General features: G+C 39.0%; 1 protein-coding gene across 5 annotated transcripts in view; it reads right to left on the bottom strand.

Moving 5' to 3' along the window:
• Positions 1-18,614, bottom strand: part of ZNF106 (zinc finger protein 106) — a 65,920-nt gene that overhangs the window by 24,649 nt on the left and 22,657 nt on the right. For 4 of the 5 annotated variants that reach the window (XR_010405037.1, XM_045900272.3, XM_045900273.3 and 1 more), the window contains exons 3-7: positions 16,159-16,220; positions 9,897-10,097; positions 4,554-6,734; positions 2,712-3,345; positions 715-784 (exon numbers count right to left, since the gene is read on the bottom strand). Coding sequence is in view for 4 of the 5 variants with exons in the window: in XM_045900272.3 (XP_045756228.1) it covers positions 715-784; positions 2,712-3,345; positions 4,554-6,734; positions 9,897-10,097; positions 16,159-16,220 (3,148 nt within the window). In the remaining variant the exon portion in view is untranslated. The remainder of the gene's footprint in view (positions 1-714; positions 785-2,711; positions 3,346-4,553; positions 6,735-9,896; positions 10,098-16,158; positions 16,221-18,614) is intronic. The other variant, XM_064570592.1, reaches the window with a different exon arrangement.

Below are 18,614 nucleotides of genomic sequence, written 5' to 3'. Positions count from 1 at the left end.
TTTACTGAGGTATCTCTAAGATCCTTTAACTCAAAGGATCCAAAAAGGAACTCCTCATCTTCCTCTACCCTCAACTTGTTCCTCTCATGGAGTTTTCTAGCTCTACAAATGATACCAACACCCCAAAGATGCCTCAGCCAGAAACTGGGGTCATCCTCGACACTTACCTTATCCATCACATCCAACCACCCCAAGGTTCATCCAATCACTTCCCACACTAGCCCTTACACCAGAAAGGGTTCAGAGTCAGTGGAAAGCAAGAATCACAGAAGTGTATCATGAGGGAGCGACTCTAACAACTTCCCTCAATTCAAGTAAGAGAAGCAACAAAGATACCTCAGAAATGGCAATTGAGAGAAATGGCTATAAAAAACCAACAGAGACAAAATCTTTACTAAATGGCCTATTCCTCTTCATCACTGAAAAGGACCAATGAGACTTTCTGACTTTATACTGAACTCAATTTGTCCAAGATGCATATTAACTTTAGCTTATGGGTCTATGTGGCATCAAACATTTCTTCTGTAGCTGCACTGGATATGGTAGAAAAATCAAACTTTTCTATGCCCTTAAGCAAGACAACAAAAATGTCAAAAAATAAGAATAAATGGGGGATCAGTGTTTGATAACCACAAGCAATACTGTGTCCAGTTGTAAAAAAGGCTGAATTGCTATAAGAACAATTTCTTTCTGTCAGAATATTTTGCACTATACCTTTCTTTCCTTTAATTTTCCTTCTTTTGTTTTTTCTCTCAAGACTTGGGAGTTCGGGAGAAGATCCATCCTGAGAAGAGAAAGAAAACTGAGTAATATTGAATGTGTAAAGGCCATTACCCAGGAAGGGAAAAACCGAATCAATTCTAAGACCACTGTACATTATTCTTCACTATTGCTGCCATCTCTAACAGGATACTAGGAATCTCATGCACAAGGTATGAACTCAAACATCAACTGAATGTATAGGATTAAAAAAATAAAACAGGGGCGCCTGGGTGGCACAGTCAGGTAGGCATCCACCTCTAGGTTTCAGCTCAGGTCATGATCTCAAGTGTCGTGAGATTGAGCCCCGCATCGGGCTCCGAGCTCAGCATGGAGTCTGCTTGAGATTCTCTCTCCTTCTCCCTCTGCCCCTCCTGCTCATGCGCATGCTCGTGTGCATGCTCATGCACGCTCTCTCTCTCCCTCCCTTAAATAAATTAAAATCTTTAAAAAACAAACAAAAAAAACCCAGAACAGAATTTGAGGTCAAGTACCTTCCTAGCATCCTAGAGGTGGTGAAGCACTGGGGCTAAGGCAAAGCATTTCACGTTGGTAAAGCAAGGCATAGTTAGAAGTATGGACAAAGCCAGTAATGCATATACCTGATTTCACCGTGGCATAGTTTCTACTTTACTAGGAAATCTTCACAACAAAACCTTTACAACAAAAAGCTGAACAGTCTTTGAGACAAGCCCCTAGATATGAGCTTTGTTACAGGACAAACTTTCATCCAACAATATCCACTACAGTGTCCAACTCAAAGGAGCAAAGCTGGAATTTGAACCCAGGTCTACAAGCCAAGCCCTTAACTACTCTGCTTTATTGCCTCAGTATTAATGAACACAGCCCCATTAAGGAGGGCACGTGATGTAATGAGCACTGGGTATTATATAAGACTGATGAATCACTGACCTCTACCTCTGAAACCAGTAATACATTATATTAATTAATTGATTTTAAATCAAAAAATGGGGGGGAAAAGCAAATATAAAAAAATGGAAGGTGAAAAAAGTAAAAATTAAATTTAAAAATAAAAATAAATAAATAAAGGACACAGCCCATTTTCTCACAGTGTCACATTCCAGACTATATCACTACCAACAACTCTTTCTTTTCAGAAAGGGTTCCTGAGAGGGCTAGGCAGTATTAGCAACAGAGATACCAGAAGAGAAGTGGTGTCAGTGCAGGAACGTATTCTGAAAGGGCCAAGCTGGGTAACTGAGGTACAAAACACTGAGTAACAGAGACTAAAAATATTTCTAAGACTATGTTCACATAGATGCACTCCAGTAGTATTAAAACTACCTTAGCGTTGAGCCCAGCGGTCCTGGGTCTAACAAGCATTCACGCCCTACCAATGCAACACTAGAGTGCCTTTCTTCAGTAGCAGTACAGAATGCATGGTGAAAAGAGATAGAGTTACAGCTAAAGATGTGTCTTACTCCTTGGTAAGGTGATACAAAGAATCACTGGCTTGGAGACTAGTTTTAGAGATGACTTCATATTTTCCTAGTACTGTACATTCATATTCAATTACATCTAACTTAGGAGAATTACTCAGCGAAAGAAACCAAGAGGATAAGAATATGACAGTAAGAGCCTCACAAACCTATTTCAGAGTAAGAAGCAGCAGAACCCCAGCTACCCAGAAGCAATTAAACAGTTACATCCTGGGTGCCTGGGTGGCTCAGTTGGTTAAGCGACTGCCTTCGGCTCAGGTCATGATCCTGGAGTCCCAGGATCGAGTCCCGCATCGGGCTCCCTGCTCAGCGGGGAGTCTGCTTCTCCCTCATCCTCCCCCATCTCATGCTCTCTCTCTCTGTCTCATTCTCTCTCTCAAATAAATAAAATCTTAAAAAAAAAAAAAAAAAAAAACAACAGTTACATCCTTCTTCCAACAGCCAAGCCACCACGTGAAATGTCCTACAACAAGCGTGGGCAATTATACTCACCCCAGTGGCTCTGCGTTTCTTCCGCACACTCTGGCTGTCGTTTTGTTCGGCACCAGAGGTGCAGCTACTGTCTGTGGCTGCGTCTGCCAGACTGGAGATTCCGAGGGCTGGGGATGTATTTGATGATAAAGAGTTTCCTTCGCCATTACTTTCCTGGGTATTCTGGTTCTCTGAAGATGGCGTAGAACTCTCCTGGTTGTTCAGGTCTTTGGCCAAGTGCATCAAAGGTATCGTTCGGTCAGTGGACAACTGTGCACTGTGTCGCCTTTGACTAGCAACATTTTCAGCCCTTTCACCTGTTCTCAGGGAGGCAGCGAGAGGTGTCACTTCCTGCTTAAGGCCCAGGGTCGTTGTCTGACTCTGTGCAGCCCTCAATGAGTTACTAGGTGAAAAAATCTGCTGGGGCTCATTTTCTTTGCCTGTACCTTCCTCACTGAAGAAGCTATACACAGAAGGAGCCCTGTCCATGATCACACTGCTCTCAGAAAGGCTTCGCTTCCTTGCCAATCCAGGAGATGAAGAAATGGAAATACCCTCCCACTGGAATCCTTCTAGATTGGACAGATCAGGCTCCCCATCCAAATCCAAGACCTCTTGTTCATTTTGAACCAAAGGCACCATTTCTATGCCAAACCTTAAGAAAAAACAAAGAAAAAAGCCATAAATCAGACTTGGGTAGGGAAGAGGGGGCACCACTTAATGAGATTACAAATATAAGTAAGATGGTTTCTGCCCTCAAGAAGCTCACAGTCTAGTAAGTATTCCAGACACAAAGTAAATAACCATCTGTAAGTACTATCATGTAACAAGTACTAAATTAGAGATTTGTGCACAGTTATGAGAATACATTTGAGGAAGTGAATATTGAGAGTTTTATTAGTATGGAGCTTTTCCAAACCAACAACAAATAATTTTTAAACAGCACACAAATCCAAACCAACCAACCAAAAATATTTACTGAGCATTCACAAGTGCCAGGCATGAGGCTAAGAACAAGAACTCTGTAATCTCAATATTCAAGGGATGGAAAAGGGTGCACAATAAATATGCTATTTCAACAAGGATAAAAATTTAAGCCTGAAGGGCCATACAATTAATAATAATACAGCAGGTTGATTTTCACATAGCAAACCTATGTTGAATGCTGCTTTCCCATCCAGAGAAGTTTAGCACCTCAACCTAAGATGAATAGCCAAAATGCCACACAAGGACTTAAGAGAAAGTATTTTGTGATCATGAATACAATGCCCAGAGTATATACAGAAGGGTAACTATTCATAGGTTCTGAGTAAAAGGTAATAAGAGCAGTGACACTTAAAAACTGTACTGCTCATTAAGATCTAGAGATAGATACAGATCTATAGATACACTTTTTCATGCTGTCACTTTCTGGCCCCTATAACTAAAGTGATGGATTTCTGATCATCTTTTTCTATGTCCCCGTCTCATTTCTTTTTTTTTTTTTTTAAGATTTTATTTATTTATTTATTCATGAGAGAGAGAGAAGCAGGCTCCCAAGGAGCAGGGAGCCCGATGTGGGACTCGATCCCAGGACCCTTGGATCATGACCTGAGCCGAAGGCAGACGCTTAACCATCTGAGCCACCCAGGCGCCCCCCCGCCTCATTTTTTAGAGGCTGACGTGCTTCTTTGCAACCTGAATTCCCTGTCAGGAAACACTCTACTGCATTTGTTATAGGGTAGCAGTCACTCTTTGCTATTTAAACCAGACATCTACAACATACATTTCTTACAAACATTTAATTAACCAGAATTCTCTTGACCAGGGTCAAAGGGTAAGTTTAAAAGACAGAGAAATGGGATACTAAAAAGAGGTACACACCTGGGCAAGCCTTTGCCTAGCTCTTGCTTTTTCTTGGTTACTTGCTGGATGACTTGTTCCCAGTTGACATTTCTCCGAGATGCATTTAGAATCTGTCGAAGGGTTGGCTTGAGCCCAGATTCCTTCTCTGTCTCACCCTTTCGATGACCACTAATATTGCGAATGCGGCGAGCACTATTGAGATTTGGCTCGGGAAGGTGTGCTCCAGTTTTGCTCTTCAAACTAATGTGCCGGGTTAGATCTCTCTGGAGAGAGGCAGGAAAGCCAAGCTTACTGAGTTCAGGCAGAAGAGGGCCTGAGGACTGACCTAGATCGTTTTTCTGAAGCTCTGCATCCAAGCTAGTGCTCTCAAAACCTTCTGTTTCGTAAGATACATGAGATTTAACAGGGTCATCCACCTGTGCATCTTCTAGAGAAGTTTTCAAGTCTAGCAGTAAGCCAGAGGGTGGACTGGCCGCAGAGGTCATCTGCATCTCAGGTTCTTTCTGATGAACTGTTGAATTACATGCATTAGTGGAGAGTTTTCTACATGTTTTCAGGTTTTGGTCATCCCCCTCTTTCTCGTCAGCGAGGTGCGTGCTGCAGGATAACATTTCTGTAGTGGCAGAGCCCAGGGTCCCAATTTTTGATCCTCGCTTTTCCGTGTCAGAGAGCTCCCCATCGCTTTCATCTTCTAACGTGTGTACCTGAAACTCTATCTTCAAAGATCCTTTTTCAGACTCTTCTACATTCCTACTTGCTTTTGCAAAGTTCCTGGTCTTTTTAGAAGTGCCAAGAAGTGGATTTTGCAATGATTCATGACACTGTAGCACCTCTTTGGCTTTTTGTAATGTATCGCTGAAATTCTCATCAGGTTCTCTCTGAGTGCCAAATGTACTTTTATTCCCTTTTAAAACATGAGGACATGAACTTCGCAATTTGGTTACATGAGACCCATGACTGTCTTCCATAGCAGGTTTGTTCAAGGGATTTGAGTGTTCTCCAGGAAAAAAAGAATTTGTTCTGGTGTTTTTTGAGGGATTCTTTAAATCTGGCTTTTGAGGAACTGACTTGGTGACTGGAATTGGAAGGAGTGGGGATTTTAAGGATGGCATCTTACTTAAGTGAAGCTCTTGTTCGTGCTTTTCTGTAACAGGGCAATCTCTCACCGCCTCGTAAGAAGCGGTGCAGTCAGAAGGGGCTTTGTGAGTAAGAGATCCACCATGTGTTTCTTTCTGTGTTTTCAGCGTTGGGGAATTATTTGTTTCATCAATCTGGGGCTCTGGTGTTGCTGCGGTTGTCAAGCTGAAGTCAAAGAAAGGCTTATCTATCATTTCTGACTTGTTACCAGTGACTTCCTTCATTCCTGATTGTAAATCCAGAGTCTTCTGGGAAGGGTAAGGAGTCCAGCGATGGAGCTTGTCCCTCGCTACACTGCCATTCTTCCCACCCATTTTGGAAGCTATGGGATCTGTCTGCTTGGTAGTTTTGCTTTCCAGCTGCTCAAAATTGAAGTTAAGTAAGCCCTCTGAAGGAAATTTATCACCTGTAAATCCTTCAGAAGGACCTCTATACGTGGCAGCCGTACCAACTTGGTCACTTTCTTGCCGCTGCCAACTGTATCTCTCTTGATTGTATTTGTTTGGCTTAGATTTCTTGTTCCACAGCATAGTCAGGTCGTCCATCTGACAGTTAGAATTTCTGTTTCTGCCTGGTTGAAATTTGTCTCCGGGGCCACTGTAATTCCAACTATTTGTACTACGGACACTGGATTTCCAGTTTCCGTTACTGCTGTTCATATGCCAACTGGAAAAGGCACCTGTTCCTTCAGAATGCCAACTGGAATTCCTTCCTGTACCATTAGGATTCCAATCTACTGCACCACTCTTTGAATGCCAACCACCTCCAGAATTGCTATGGTTGTGAAACCAAGTCGAGGAGCCTCCTGCAACGCCCTTGTGCCACCCGGAACATCCTCTTGGTCCACCGTTATTCCTCAAAGAATGTGCAAAGTTGTTTTTCCTGTTATTATTAAAGCCATCTTTCTCCCACTTCCAGTCTCGCTGAGGAGGTCCACGATGATGCCACGCTGGCTGACTGCAGCTCTCTCTGTCTTGGTAAGGGATTCGGTCTTCTCGTCTCCATTGGGGTCGCCTGTCATCAGAGTTTATTTCTTGGCTGCTATTGGAAGGTTCATCTTGTCTGGAAGAAGAGCAGTTTTCCATTAGAGATGTAAAGAAATTATCATGCTTCACAGGCAGAGCGCATCAAACTTCCCACTACCTATCTCCTCAGTTACTCAAAATATATAATAGAGTCTATTTTTATTTCTAATAGTGGCTGCTTTCCTATCTTTAATATAGCTCAACTTATATTTCACAATTGATTTAGACATTAAACAATATCTTCATTCTGCTACCACCTCAGAAATATTAAAAATTAACACATTTATACTATCCACCTTTTCCTGCTCCTATTTTTCTTAGCAAGTTCCGGGACTTTTGTCCCTATCATCCAATTATTGTTTTTACATTATGCACCTATTTGAAAAGCACAATTATATTTTGTAGCTTTGGCTAGCTATCATAGTTAATACAACTTAAGTTCAGCAGCTCTTAATACTGTGGATTTTTCCAGTTGTAGGTTCTTTCTCAAAAACCCAGTTTCTTAACCTATTTTAAACACTAAGATTTCACTTTGCATCAGCACCTGCATTAATAAACACTTTTATCAGGCACACATCCAATGACTGTGGTGAGAGAGAACTTTTATGTACAGTGCCCGTTCCTGAAAGGCTTACAGCCTAGCTGAGAAAGTGAGATCACACACAGGAGTAAAATAGCACACACCGAATAAGCAGCACCTGCAATCAGGGCTAGCTACAAGGAGCTCCGCGAGCTGGAGGCTTTTATAAAGCTACAAGGAGCTCCGCGAGCTGGAGGCTTTTTTTTTTTTTTTAATTTTATTTATTTATTTGACAGAGAGAGAGATAGCGAGAGCAGGAACACAAGCAGGGGGAGTGGGAGAGGGAGAAGCAGGCTTCCTGCCGAGCCGGGAGCCCGATGCGGGACTCGATCCCAGGACCCTGAGATCATGACCTGAGCTGAAGGCAGACGCTTAATGACTGAGCCACCCAGGCACCCGAGCTGGAGGCTTTTATAAAGCTACAAGGAGCTCCGCGAGCTGGAGGCTTTTGTAAAGCTACAGCTGTTTCAACTATTCGTGTTAGCCATGGAGCCCACAGACATGTGGGTAAACCTAAGTCAACATCACAGAAATAGGTGCAAAACCACTTTCCTCTACAAACTGCCTGTAGTGTGCCTGGCATTGTGCTTAACGTGCCACAGGTGCTCGAAACACGGAGTCATACTAGCCAGAACGTACTGAGTACCTACTGTCAGGCATTTGAGGCACTTTATATAGACTATCTCATTTAGTTTTCACAGCCCTGAAGCAATCTTCTTCTTATTCCTACCTTTTGGATGAGGAAACTGAGGACTGGAGAGACTGAGTCACTTGCCTAGAGTAAGACAGCCAGAGTGGTACAGCAGAGACGTGAACCTCGGCAGTGTGACTCTAGCATCTACACTCTTCACCGCTGGGGCTTTGAGAGACTGAAAATCCCCCAACGAAGTTTTTGCTGTTGGGCTCCCTCCTCTAAATCTGACTTAAACTCAGTTTCTAAAAACTCTAAAAAAGTTTCAAATGTGTCTAAGATTTTGGAAATTTGGAATTTCTTCCTTTTTCAACAAGATGGAACTGAAAGTTAATTTACCTGAAAGTTCAAACATCTACTTACATTATGAATTACAACCACTTCTAAACCGGAGATCCTAAGTCCCCAAGTGACAAGTGTTACTACAAACATGTGCAGGATTTTTGTAACACCAGTGACCAAACTGTTTTTATCTTTTGTTTCTAGGCAGTATACAACTTTTGACATCCAAGGAGATTCTTGGATCTGACTCGGCAACACTAATGGGATCCAGAAATGGGAGAATCGGGCAATAAATCTGTCACAAAGTAGAATTCCTAGATCACCCTGAATTAGCTAGATCAAGGGGCCAACAGTATGCAGCCAAATCCATAGCCCAGAAAAAGCAATGTAAATTAAAAACCTCATGAAGGAAAGAAGAAAAAAACTTCCTAAAAAAATAAGACTATATATAAATCACCAAAGTAGCATATCAGAATATTCAAAGAATATTAACTATGATATGAATGTCTAATTTACTGAGAAGCTCTTTTACCTTCTGACTCAATATTTAATCATCTATACAGATAAGCTAATAATGGCACAAGTGTGTAAGAAAAAAATAAACGTTAATCTCCTAGAGACTTCAACGCCCTTAAAACAAGAGTAAACTATAGCTATACTGATAGTAGTAACAATGTCATTTGAAGGACTAAGCAACTAAACGGGTTTAAGAACCATGCTGCTACTGATGTTTTAAGACTAAGAAAGTCTCCTTCAAGGACTTGTTCAGAACACTTGCAGCATGTACAGTGAAAGCTACTTCCTTTTTACACTAAACCTCTAACTAAAAATGAAATGCATACCAAGTATAACTAGTATTCAAGAAGAATCTTTAAAATTTTATTTTAGAATTGTAATGTTTCTCCTTATACTCCAAGACTTGAAAAAATTACCCAGCCTCTTAACCGGTTCTCTTACCCGAAAAGAAAGAGAAATCTGAAAATTTCTGCTTCATGAATTAAACTCTTTAGACCACAACTCAGTAATGCAAAAATACAAAAGCCTAATACCTGAATTATAGATGTAGGTGTCAAATTATAGAGTATAAGCTGGAAAACTTATATTGATCTTGACAATGTCAAACTTACAATACAAATTTATTCAATAAATATTTACTGAAGCACTAAATAATGAAGGATGAATCAAATTTGGTAGAAGCACCATGTTAATTCATATCAGGCAAAGTATTTTTACCTAATGGATATAATAAGAAATACTTAAAAGAAGAAGCTTTTACACTAATACCTTTCCACTAGAAATTCTGGATACCAAATAAAACAATTCACTGGTGTCCAAAAGAAATTGGAACCAATAAAAACAGTTCTAAACACGGTTATCAACATAGGAAAAATTTCAGATATGTAGCACCTACAGATAATTTTTATAGAAACAATACTGAGTTGTTTGTTTTTTTTTTAATACAGATAGTATAGTAGCTCAAAGAAGGATTCCAATCACCTTTTATGCGTAAGAAAGCAACCTCAAGCTAACCTTTGCCATGAAGGTAAGTCTGAAAGCTACAGGCTAAAAAGTATAGAAATGGAAAATGTATTCTCTATTATATTTTATTTTAGACAGCCTTTTTAAAAACCAAAATCATTACTTACCGACTTTGTTCTTTCCTTTGTTTTATTAATTGAACGAGTTCCTTGTCGAAATAATCTTCTTCCTCTTCTTCTCCCTTTCCATCGTCTTCTCTTTCCTGGGCATCAACATTATCTTTGTGCAACTGGCTAGAAATGTGCTTTGCATATGCAGAAAGACCCACTTCTGTGACCCCGCACACTCGGCACTCATGACTACTGTCCCTAGGGAAAGAGGGAGATGAGGGACATTCAATTCTCCCCACTGGCATGGCACACTCAACAGATCTCTTCCGGTTTCCTCTGAAAAACGCTGCACACTTTGGCACAGTGAAAGATTAGTGCTAATCAACTTCAATGCTCCTTTCATCACTTTTAGTAAGTTTGTTCTAAAGTTATTTTTGAAATGATTTTAAGATTCTTTTCCAGCAATCAAGAGGCAGTACACTTCAGAATAATATAGTTTAGGAGGAGAAATCTTCTTGAATTGCTGTACTTAAAATCTTGCCAGAGGAAACATGGTGAAAGGGGAGGCAGGGCAGGGGGCTCAGAGCAAACAAAAGTTGCTCTAGAGCACACCCATGGTGCCAGGGGCACTCAGGAGCCTGGTCACAGCGCGAACATTTTATCTCAGGCTCAAGAGCTTTCTCCCAGGGAGAGTTAAGGGGTGGAGAAAAGAGCAGGCAGCCTAGCCAATCCCAATGTGGTAGCTAAATCGGAACAGCGGGAGCTCTGCCTGGAATGTGAAGATTCCGGACCCCAGGGCAAAGGATAGGAGTAGTCTCAGCAAACTTTTTTGGTCTGGATGATACATGTGACCTACATTCTGCTTCAGAAGGGCTTATTTAAAAGGGAATGGAAAGCATTTCAGTTGTAGGAAGTTAACAGCTGTGCTAGGCAAATGGTTTTTCTCAAGTTTCAGAAAACGCAAGTTTGGAGAGAAGTGAAGCCAGGTTCTTAGTTCAGAAAGAAATTGAGCAGGTTTTTTTCCTTTTACTTTACGCAGTCAATGGTAAATCTCATACTTGGCCAGTTTAAGAAACCAAAACCTTGAACCAACACCCAGAGCTGTAGTGGATGAATAATTTAACAGCTTTTTTAGCTTCCTGAAATCCCTTGATTGGTTCAGCTGTCTATGTAGCCACTGATGAGAAACATCTGAACACCATGGCCACAAATGTAATGAATGGAGAGTAATAGCCATTCAATAATGGCTCAACGGGCTTAACTCTGTATCACTTGTCTTGGGTTTACACTAGTGATATTTTTGCATATTTTCCTATGCCAATCTCTATTATCCATTCATTCATTTATTTATTTTACAAACAGAAGCTTATTACCATGCATATCCCAGGTATACATGAGAGACACCCAGGAAAAATGAGTGACTCTCCTAGGTAACCTAAGCCACCAGCTTAAATACCATCTTCAGCTAACGGCAAAAGAAAGAAAAGCAGGAAGGAGGAACAGTTATGGGAGGTAACCAGGAAAAGCAAGGAAAGCAATGGTAAGGGTAGTTATGTAGATTTAAGTTGGTGCTTTCTCCACTGATAAAATTCTCTATGCCAATCTTAAAAACAAAACAAAACAAAAAAAAAACCCACAAAAATACATCCTGTCTTATAAGACAGGCAGAAAGACACACATACACACATGCACAACACTGTTCCATCCTCCCCTCACATATATCTATAAAGACAGGGTGGAATTCATATCAATTAACCAGAAGAGAACCTCAAAACTGAGCACTTCATTTACCAAAAGATGGTTTCTATTACAGACCACCTGAACATTCATTAAAAAAAAAAAAAAACCGGGCACCTGGGTGGCTCAGTCGGTTAAGCGACTGCCTTCGGCTCAGGTCATGATCCTGGAGTCCTGGGATCGAGTCCCGCATCGGGCTCCCTGCTCGGAGGGGAGTCTGCTTCTCCCTCTGACCCTCCCCCTTCTCATGCTCTCTATCTCATTCTCTCTCTCAAATAAATAAATAAAATCTTTAAAAAAAAAAAAAAAAAAAAAAAAAACCTTGCGGAATACCTAATAAATTCTGGGCATCATGCTAACTATATGGTTACAGTTGTCTAGCATGACAAAGTAGAAATAATGCCCAGTAAATTAAAAGTTTTTCCCCTTGTAAGAATTATGGAAAACACCTCAGAAAAATGGAGAAAATTCCTAAGTTTTTACCTTTTTTGAACTCTGTAACCTCAAATGCTCTGGACACAATACAGTCTCTGACATTAAGATTCATTTTAATGAGTTCTGACCAGGTTCCCTGAAAAATCTCATTACCTTATTATCCTGTATATCAATATTCTAATTCCCCAAAAGCTTAAATCTATTCTTTCACTGAGCATTTTCCACTAAAGTATAATCCTCAAATTCCTCAAGTTTGCCACGGATACCCCTACTCTTCTCTCAAAATTACGGTAGCTCATACAAAGTGTTAACTTGTAGCAGAAATCAAGCCTTTTCTCATGGCAACACAAAAAGAAGCTAAAAATATGTAAGCATAAATCTGTCCAGCATTGGAAGAGTCTGAAAACTGCAACTAACCTAGAATACATAATTTACACTATCATAAAAATTCGAATCATACTTGTGGTGAGCACAGAGGTGTTGCATCATGATGTCTTACTCCTAAAACTAATGTAACACTGTGTGTCAACTATACTTCAGTTAAAAAAATTTTTTTTAATTTAAAACATAAAGTTAAAAAGAAAATTCAAATCAACTGAATTTTCTGGTTAGAAAATCTTTTGAGCTTTAAATTCTCTAAAACTAGGGAAAATGTTTTAGTCCACTTTTCTACATAAAACTTATAGAACACTAAACTGTATATTGTAATACCAAGGATATCTTTCCTAAAGGCATTCTTAAATAAAACTTCTGCTTATACCCTTACTTCTAAAATGCTGAGAATTTTTCTCATGTTCAAGCTATTAAGAACCCTCTCTTTACAGATATAACTGGAAGACCACACTGTTTAAAATATTAAGGAACGCAGTGTAGACAGTATTTAACTCTGTTAAAAATAAATATCCATAATCATAAACCCACACACTTTGCAATCTCCAAAGCACAGGCATATGTTGGATATGTAACAAATACTCAAACACAGATTTTTAGAACATATGTGCGTTCCTTCTAAGAAAGGGTATTAACCATAGTTCTAAAGTTATATTTAATAGAAAAACACCTAAAGAGATCCTGCCCACAAGGGTAGAGGCAATAAGTGTAACAAAAAAGCACTAAAAACAAACTCTCCAAAACCAAAAATTCCTAAAATTTTTCCTATAAATGAATTCTAGTTTAAAGAGAGAGAGAGAATCTTTACAAGAAACTTCAAAATGAGGGGTGCCTGGGTGGCTCAGCTGGTTAAGTGTCTGCCTTTGGCTCAGGTCATGATCCTGGAGTCCCAGGATTGAGCCCCACGTCTGGCTCCCTGCTCAGCGGGGAGTCCGCTTCTCCCTCGCCCTCTGCCCCTCCCCCTGCTCCTTCTCTCTCTGTCTCTCACTCTCTCAAATAAATAAATTTAAAAAAATTTAAAAAAAAAAGAAATGTCAAAATGAGAAAAGAGAGGATCCACATTTATCTAGGGAAAGAATGGGTTAGGACAACCACATCTCTTAAAAATGCGAGTGTGTCTGTGTCTGCAGGAAAGCATATTACCCGTTTTACATACAAGAGGCATTCATGCTTCTACATATGATGTTAGGGAAACCACGTATTTAAAAACTTAATGGCAAATTAAATAATATTTTAATGATGCTATTTTCCAATTCTCTATCAATAACCAGTTAAAACACTTACTACTTTGTATAACTATATAAAGTAACTGCTGGGGAACACGTACTACTTCACTTCTTGACTAATAAAGGCAAAAACTGTCCTTGGGACATTTAAAGGAGGGCCCAAATTAACTTCATCCTGTTACCACACAATTTCCTCTCATGTGTGGAAGGCAAAGCCTTAAGATATTCTACCCATAAGCTTTTCTTTATTAAGCTTGCTCTAACTATACCACAACAGCTGGTTGATAAATAAAGGTTTGAGCCCTTTTAATAGCATTTATCTGTAGAAAGAGGCCACACATCTGAGTAAGTATACCGGGAAAAAAAAAGAGAAATGTTCCAGATGTCCAAAATTGTGAACCAAATAAGAAAGTTTCTTACTGAACATAATAAAAAAATAAATTTAAATTATTATTAAAATAAAAAGAAAGTTTCTTACTTTTCAAATTTGTATTCAAAACCTAAAAAATATGCTCTTTAAATTTCTTAACCAGATCACAGCTAAAAATTAGACTGATACAAATATAAAGAGAAACAGAAAGCTTTAACATCAGAAAGCCAGTAATTAAACATGAATTCCACAGAAAATAATCACAAACTGAGAGAAAGGAAAAATAATGACCAATAACTACTTGTCCCTATGGTCCAAACTAGTGATCACAGTTTGTCACTACAGTAAATGCTCCAAGTAAGTAAATGATTTTTGAGATTTTGTTTTTTATAGTTTTGTCGGTTGTTTTTCCTTGCTACCTGCTTTGCCTTTGCCCTTAGAATTTATTACAGGCTAGGAGACCATATAAAACTTGTTAGCTCTGTACCTAAAATATGAATAAGTAAGTACTAAGGTGTTTCCCTCTAAATAAAATGACTTTGGATGCTAAGGTTGACACTCTTATTGTCAGCTTGGAGGCTTCTCAATGCTTTCTCCTCGATCACTTGACTATCTACGCTCCAAATAACTGAAAATGATACACAAAATCTCCAAGGCACAGTTAAGTTGATGGGTGGAGGAGAGGGAAAAAGTTACTGAACAATAAATATACAGCATGTAGTTCAGTTACGTGAATAAGACAAGACCAAATGTGTCTATATAGAAACGTAAGGCTATGTATACCCACAGAACGAGGTTTAGGTAGGATATGGGCCGAACTGTTGGCTTTCCTGTAGGAAGGGAGCAGGGCTGGGGCACGTAGGACTGAGAGGACTTCTACCTTTTTTACTTTTTACAATTAATTCTGTATTCATTATGAACACGAATCTTAAGTAATCAAAATTCTTTTTAACATTTTAAATAGCTGTTTAGTGGATGTATGAAGAAAATAAGGCATTAATCTTGGAATAAAAGTGGCTTCTCTCCTAATGACTAGATTTACTGACCTCATATGTTTCATTTGATTTATAATATAGTCACATGGCAGGTAGATAGCCCAGAAAAAGGTGAATTCCAACAGGAAGTCTGCTGGAAATGGGATTAAGTAATTAAGATAATACCCATTTAGAGAATCAAAGGTTGACTCTATTTCATAGGTTTCCAATGATAATGAGTTAAAGATCATATGTATGCAAGGTATTATGACAAGGATTCTCCACACTAAATCTGAATGAAAGCCTCTTTTATGTTGCTGCTAAGACCTAAACTTCCTATGGTAAGAAACTGAGACCATGCAAAAATTCTACAAATATGCTAAACAGATGCTAAAAGTTTACTAACATATTAATTTGCCCACACCATATAAAACTGTATTATTTTAAATACAAATAACGTCAAATGACTTAGTCTGGCTTCATGATTAAAGCTTGTATCTATTATTCATGCAATAAGTATTTCTCAGTTCCCCAATGTTTCTCTGTTCCATACTATCTCCAAACCTCAAATTCAAGTCAAAAACATCAAAAAAAAAAAAAAAACATAGATGGGAAAAAAAGAGAGACAAGGAATATATACATCCGCTACATTTAATTTTTTAAAGGTGCTTATTAGACTTACTTTCTTTAAATATCTCAAGTTTTGCATCACAAAATAGCATTCTTAGATATTCAAAGTTTGTGCCCTGATTTTATTTACACTAATGAGACTCAGTGCTATTCAGCAGACTTTGGACTTCTCAGACTTTTTCAGTAACACTACAGGTTTCTGCCATGTAATAATTTTTGTAACACAGCTGAGGCAATAACAGAGAAATGTCTTAGTTTCAAGGCTGGTGTACAGGAATGAGAAAACACCCTAATGAGAGAACTAGCTCATCCTCACCCACCTCTGTTGCAATCTACTACCTAGAGCTGCAGTGAATTCTCCATATTGGAGATGCACAAAGATTTATCCTTTTGGAATGCCAAAACACTACTGTAGTTGTTAATAATTCTAAAAGATCATTCTATGTCATAGGACCATATTCATTTATGAAGAATTACTATAAAATAAGCTAAGAGGCACCCTCAGCACTGAGATCCCCCGACAGTCGCAAGTTGATGGAAGACAGCCGTTCCCATACCTGCCCTTCAGGTTCTCAAGTTCCCTGTGATGCAACATGCTCCGCATGTGTTCGTCCATCTCCTTCAAAATTAAAGAAAGCAGATTAAACTAAGGGAGATTGCTTTGGGAAAAGAAATTCCTCTGTTTTTATTCAATCAACAGTTGGGGTTCAGGTTCTTTGTGTCATTAAGTGTTTGTCCTGGTTACCCTTCTCAATTCAATATTGAAATCAATTCCTCATAGTTCTTTAGCTATGTTTTTGACATTATTTCATTCTTAAATAAAGGACTTTTTAAGAAAAACCTATTTAAATGGCTTTCAAAAAATATTAGAACGTATATTGTCTTTAGGGGGCAAAAGATTTAAGAATAAACTATGTGGGTTAAATTCTATCTCAAAGAATTTACTTGTTTTTTTAAAATCTGAAATCACTTAACTTCTCAACTATTTGGTTATTTTTCTCCATACTTTCCCCACTCAACTGAGAGTTTCTCAAAAATAAGCTAAAATTCTTACTCAAGTCTTGGCCAGGGCTTGGCATACGGTTGTCCACATTTGCTGAATGATAGATATATTAATTCTAGGTAGAAGTTATGGATATAACAGAAGTTCCCTGTGGTTGATTAGAAGTGTTTTTTTTTGTTTTTTTTTTTTTAATATTTATTTATTTTTAATGAGAGAGAGAGAGCACATGAGAGGGGGGAGGGTCAGAGGGAGAAGCAGACTCCCTGCCGAGCAGGAAGCCCGATGCGGGACTCGATCCCGGGACTCCAGGATCATGACCTGAGCCGAAGGCAGTCGCTTAACCAACTGAGCCACCCAGGCGTCCCGATTAGAAGTTTTTTAAAACTGTTTTGAACACAGCTCAATCATGCCTTCATCGTCACTGCCCACTCTCGCCCAATTGATTTGTTTGGTTCCAATGAAATGTTTGAAAATCTACTAGGGCCTCGTGTACCTCCATCCCATCCTTAGTGGGAGGAAAATGAAATCTGTGGGAAGAGTTTCCACTTAAAAACATGCGCACATACACGCAAATCTCAAAAAGCTGTAAATGTCTACCCCTTTGTCACGCAGGCATATATATAGGTAGCACGCCATAATTAGAGAATGGCTGTTCACGTATAAAATAAAATGAAGGGCCACTGGGGCGCCTGGGTGGCTCAGTCAGTTAAGCGTCTGCCTTCGGCTCAGGTCGTGATCTCAGGGTCCTGGGATCAAGCCCCACATCGAGCTCCCTGCTCCGCGGGGAGCCTGCTTCTCCCTCTCCCTCTGCCTGCCGCTCCCCCTGCTTGTGCTCTCTCTCTCTCTCTCCCTCTCTTCTGTCAAAAAAAAAAAAAAAAGCTTAAAAAAATAAAATAAAATAAAGGGCTACTATAATTGTTGAGTATTACTATTAACTGTGCCCTGTGTTTAAGTGCCTCAAACATTTCCTCATATGAACTACAAACACTGCTGAGGGAATATTACTAATTTCATAAGGATACAAGAATACACAGAGCTTACTCATTTATTCACCAAGTATTTATCATTGCTTGTTCAGTGCCAAATACAGAGCTAGGCATTGAAGGGATAAGTGTGAAAATATTCAGTCTTACCCTCTCAGAGTCATAGATAATCAAGTGGTCAAACTAGGACTCAGACCCTGACATATCTGACACCAAAGCCAAGGTTTTATATACCACTTCACACTGTAACCATCTAGTGCATTGAGATTTTTCTTCATATACAATTCATTTGTCAAAAAGAATACAACAACCCAATAACCTATTCTTACTTTATCTACTACAGTGTGACAAACAGCTTTGTGATTCCAAACACTTCCTTTAAATGACAATTTTACTGAAGATGACCATCACTTCCTTCCTGTCTCTATAAATGCTTCACTTGGAGGGGATAGCTTTACATGTGACCTTCCCCCCCACCCCACCCGCCCCACCTACAATTGACTGGCCACTAACTAGAATGAACACTTACAGAGCTGAAAGCTGAATCAGATTAGTGACATAATCAAGAATGAAAAAAATCCATGAACAATATAAACACCTGCTCAAATCCCTATGTATTCTTTTGTTCTATCTTTCCTTATATTAGATTTATATTATATATTATATATATATTATATATATATTATATATATTATATATATATTTATATTATATTTAGATTATATTTATATTAGATTGTGCCAAATCCCCTTTCTGTGAGCTAAATTTAAGTTGGTTCTTTTTCTTACAATGAAACCATTCCTGATCAAAACAGCATTCACTGAAATAGGTTATTCTCAGATAGAAAAACCAATTCTGTATCCTATTTCAGTTATAAAAATGTTATCATTCAAAATTTGTTTTAGGGTAACTTCCGACTAGATGTCTAAAACCCTTCACAAATCTTTTCCTAAATTTACATGCAAAATTCTCTCCTACCCTGCTCCAAGGAATAAATGCAAATAGCGTGACAACCTGAGCTTTCAAA

Source organism: Mirounga angustirostris, unplaced genomic scaffold (genome assembly GCF_029215605.1).
Source record: "Mirounga angustirostris isolate CCGP_5_RB_7025 unplaced genomic scaffold, mMirAng1.0.hap1 SCAF_9, whole genome shotgun sequence".
Classification (NCBI taxonomy): Eukaryota; Metazoa; Chordata; class Mammalia; order Carnivora; family Phocidae; genus Mirounga; species Mirounga angustirostris.
Note: the sequence above shows the minus strand (reverse complement) of the source record. Positions and strands in the feature narration are given on the sequence as shown.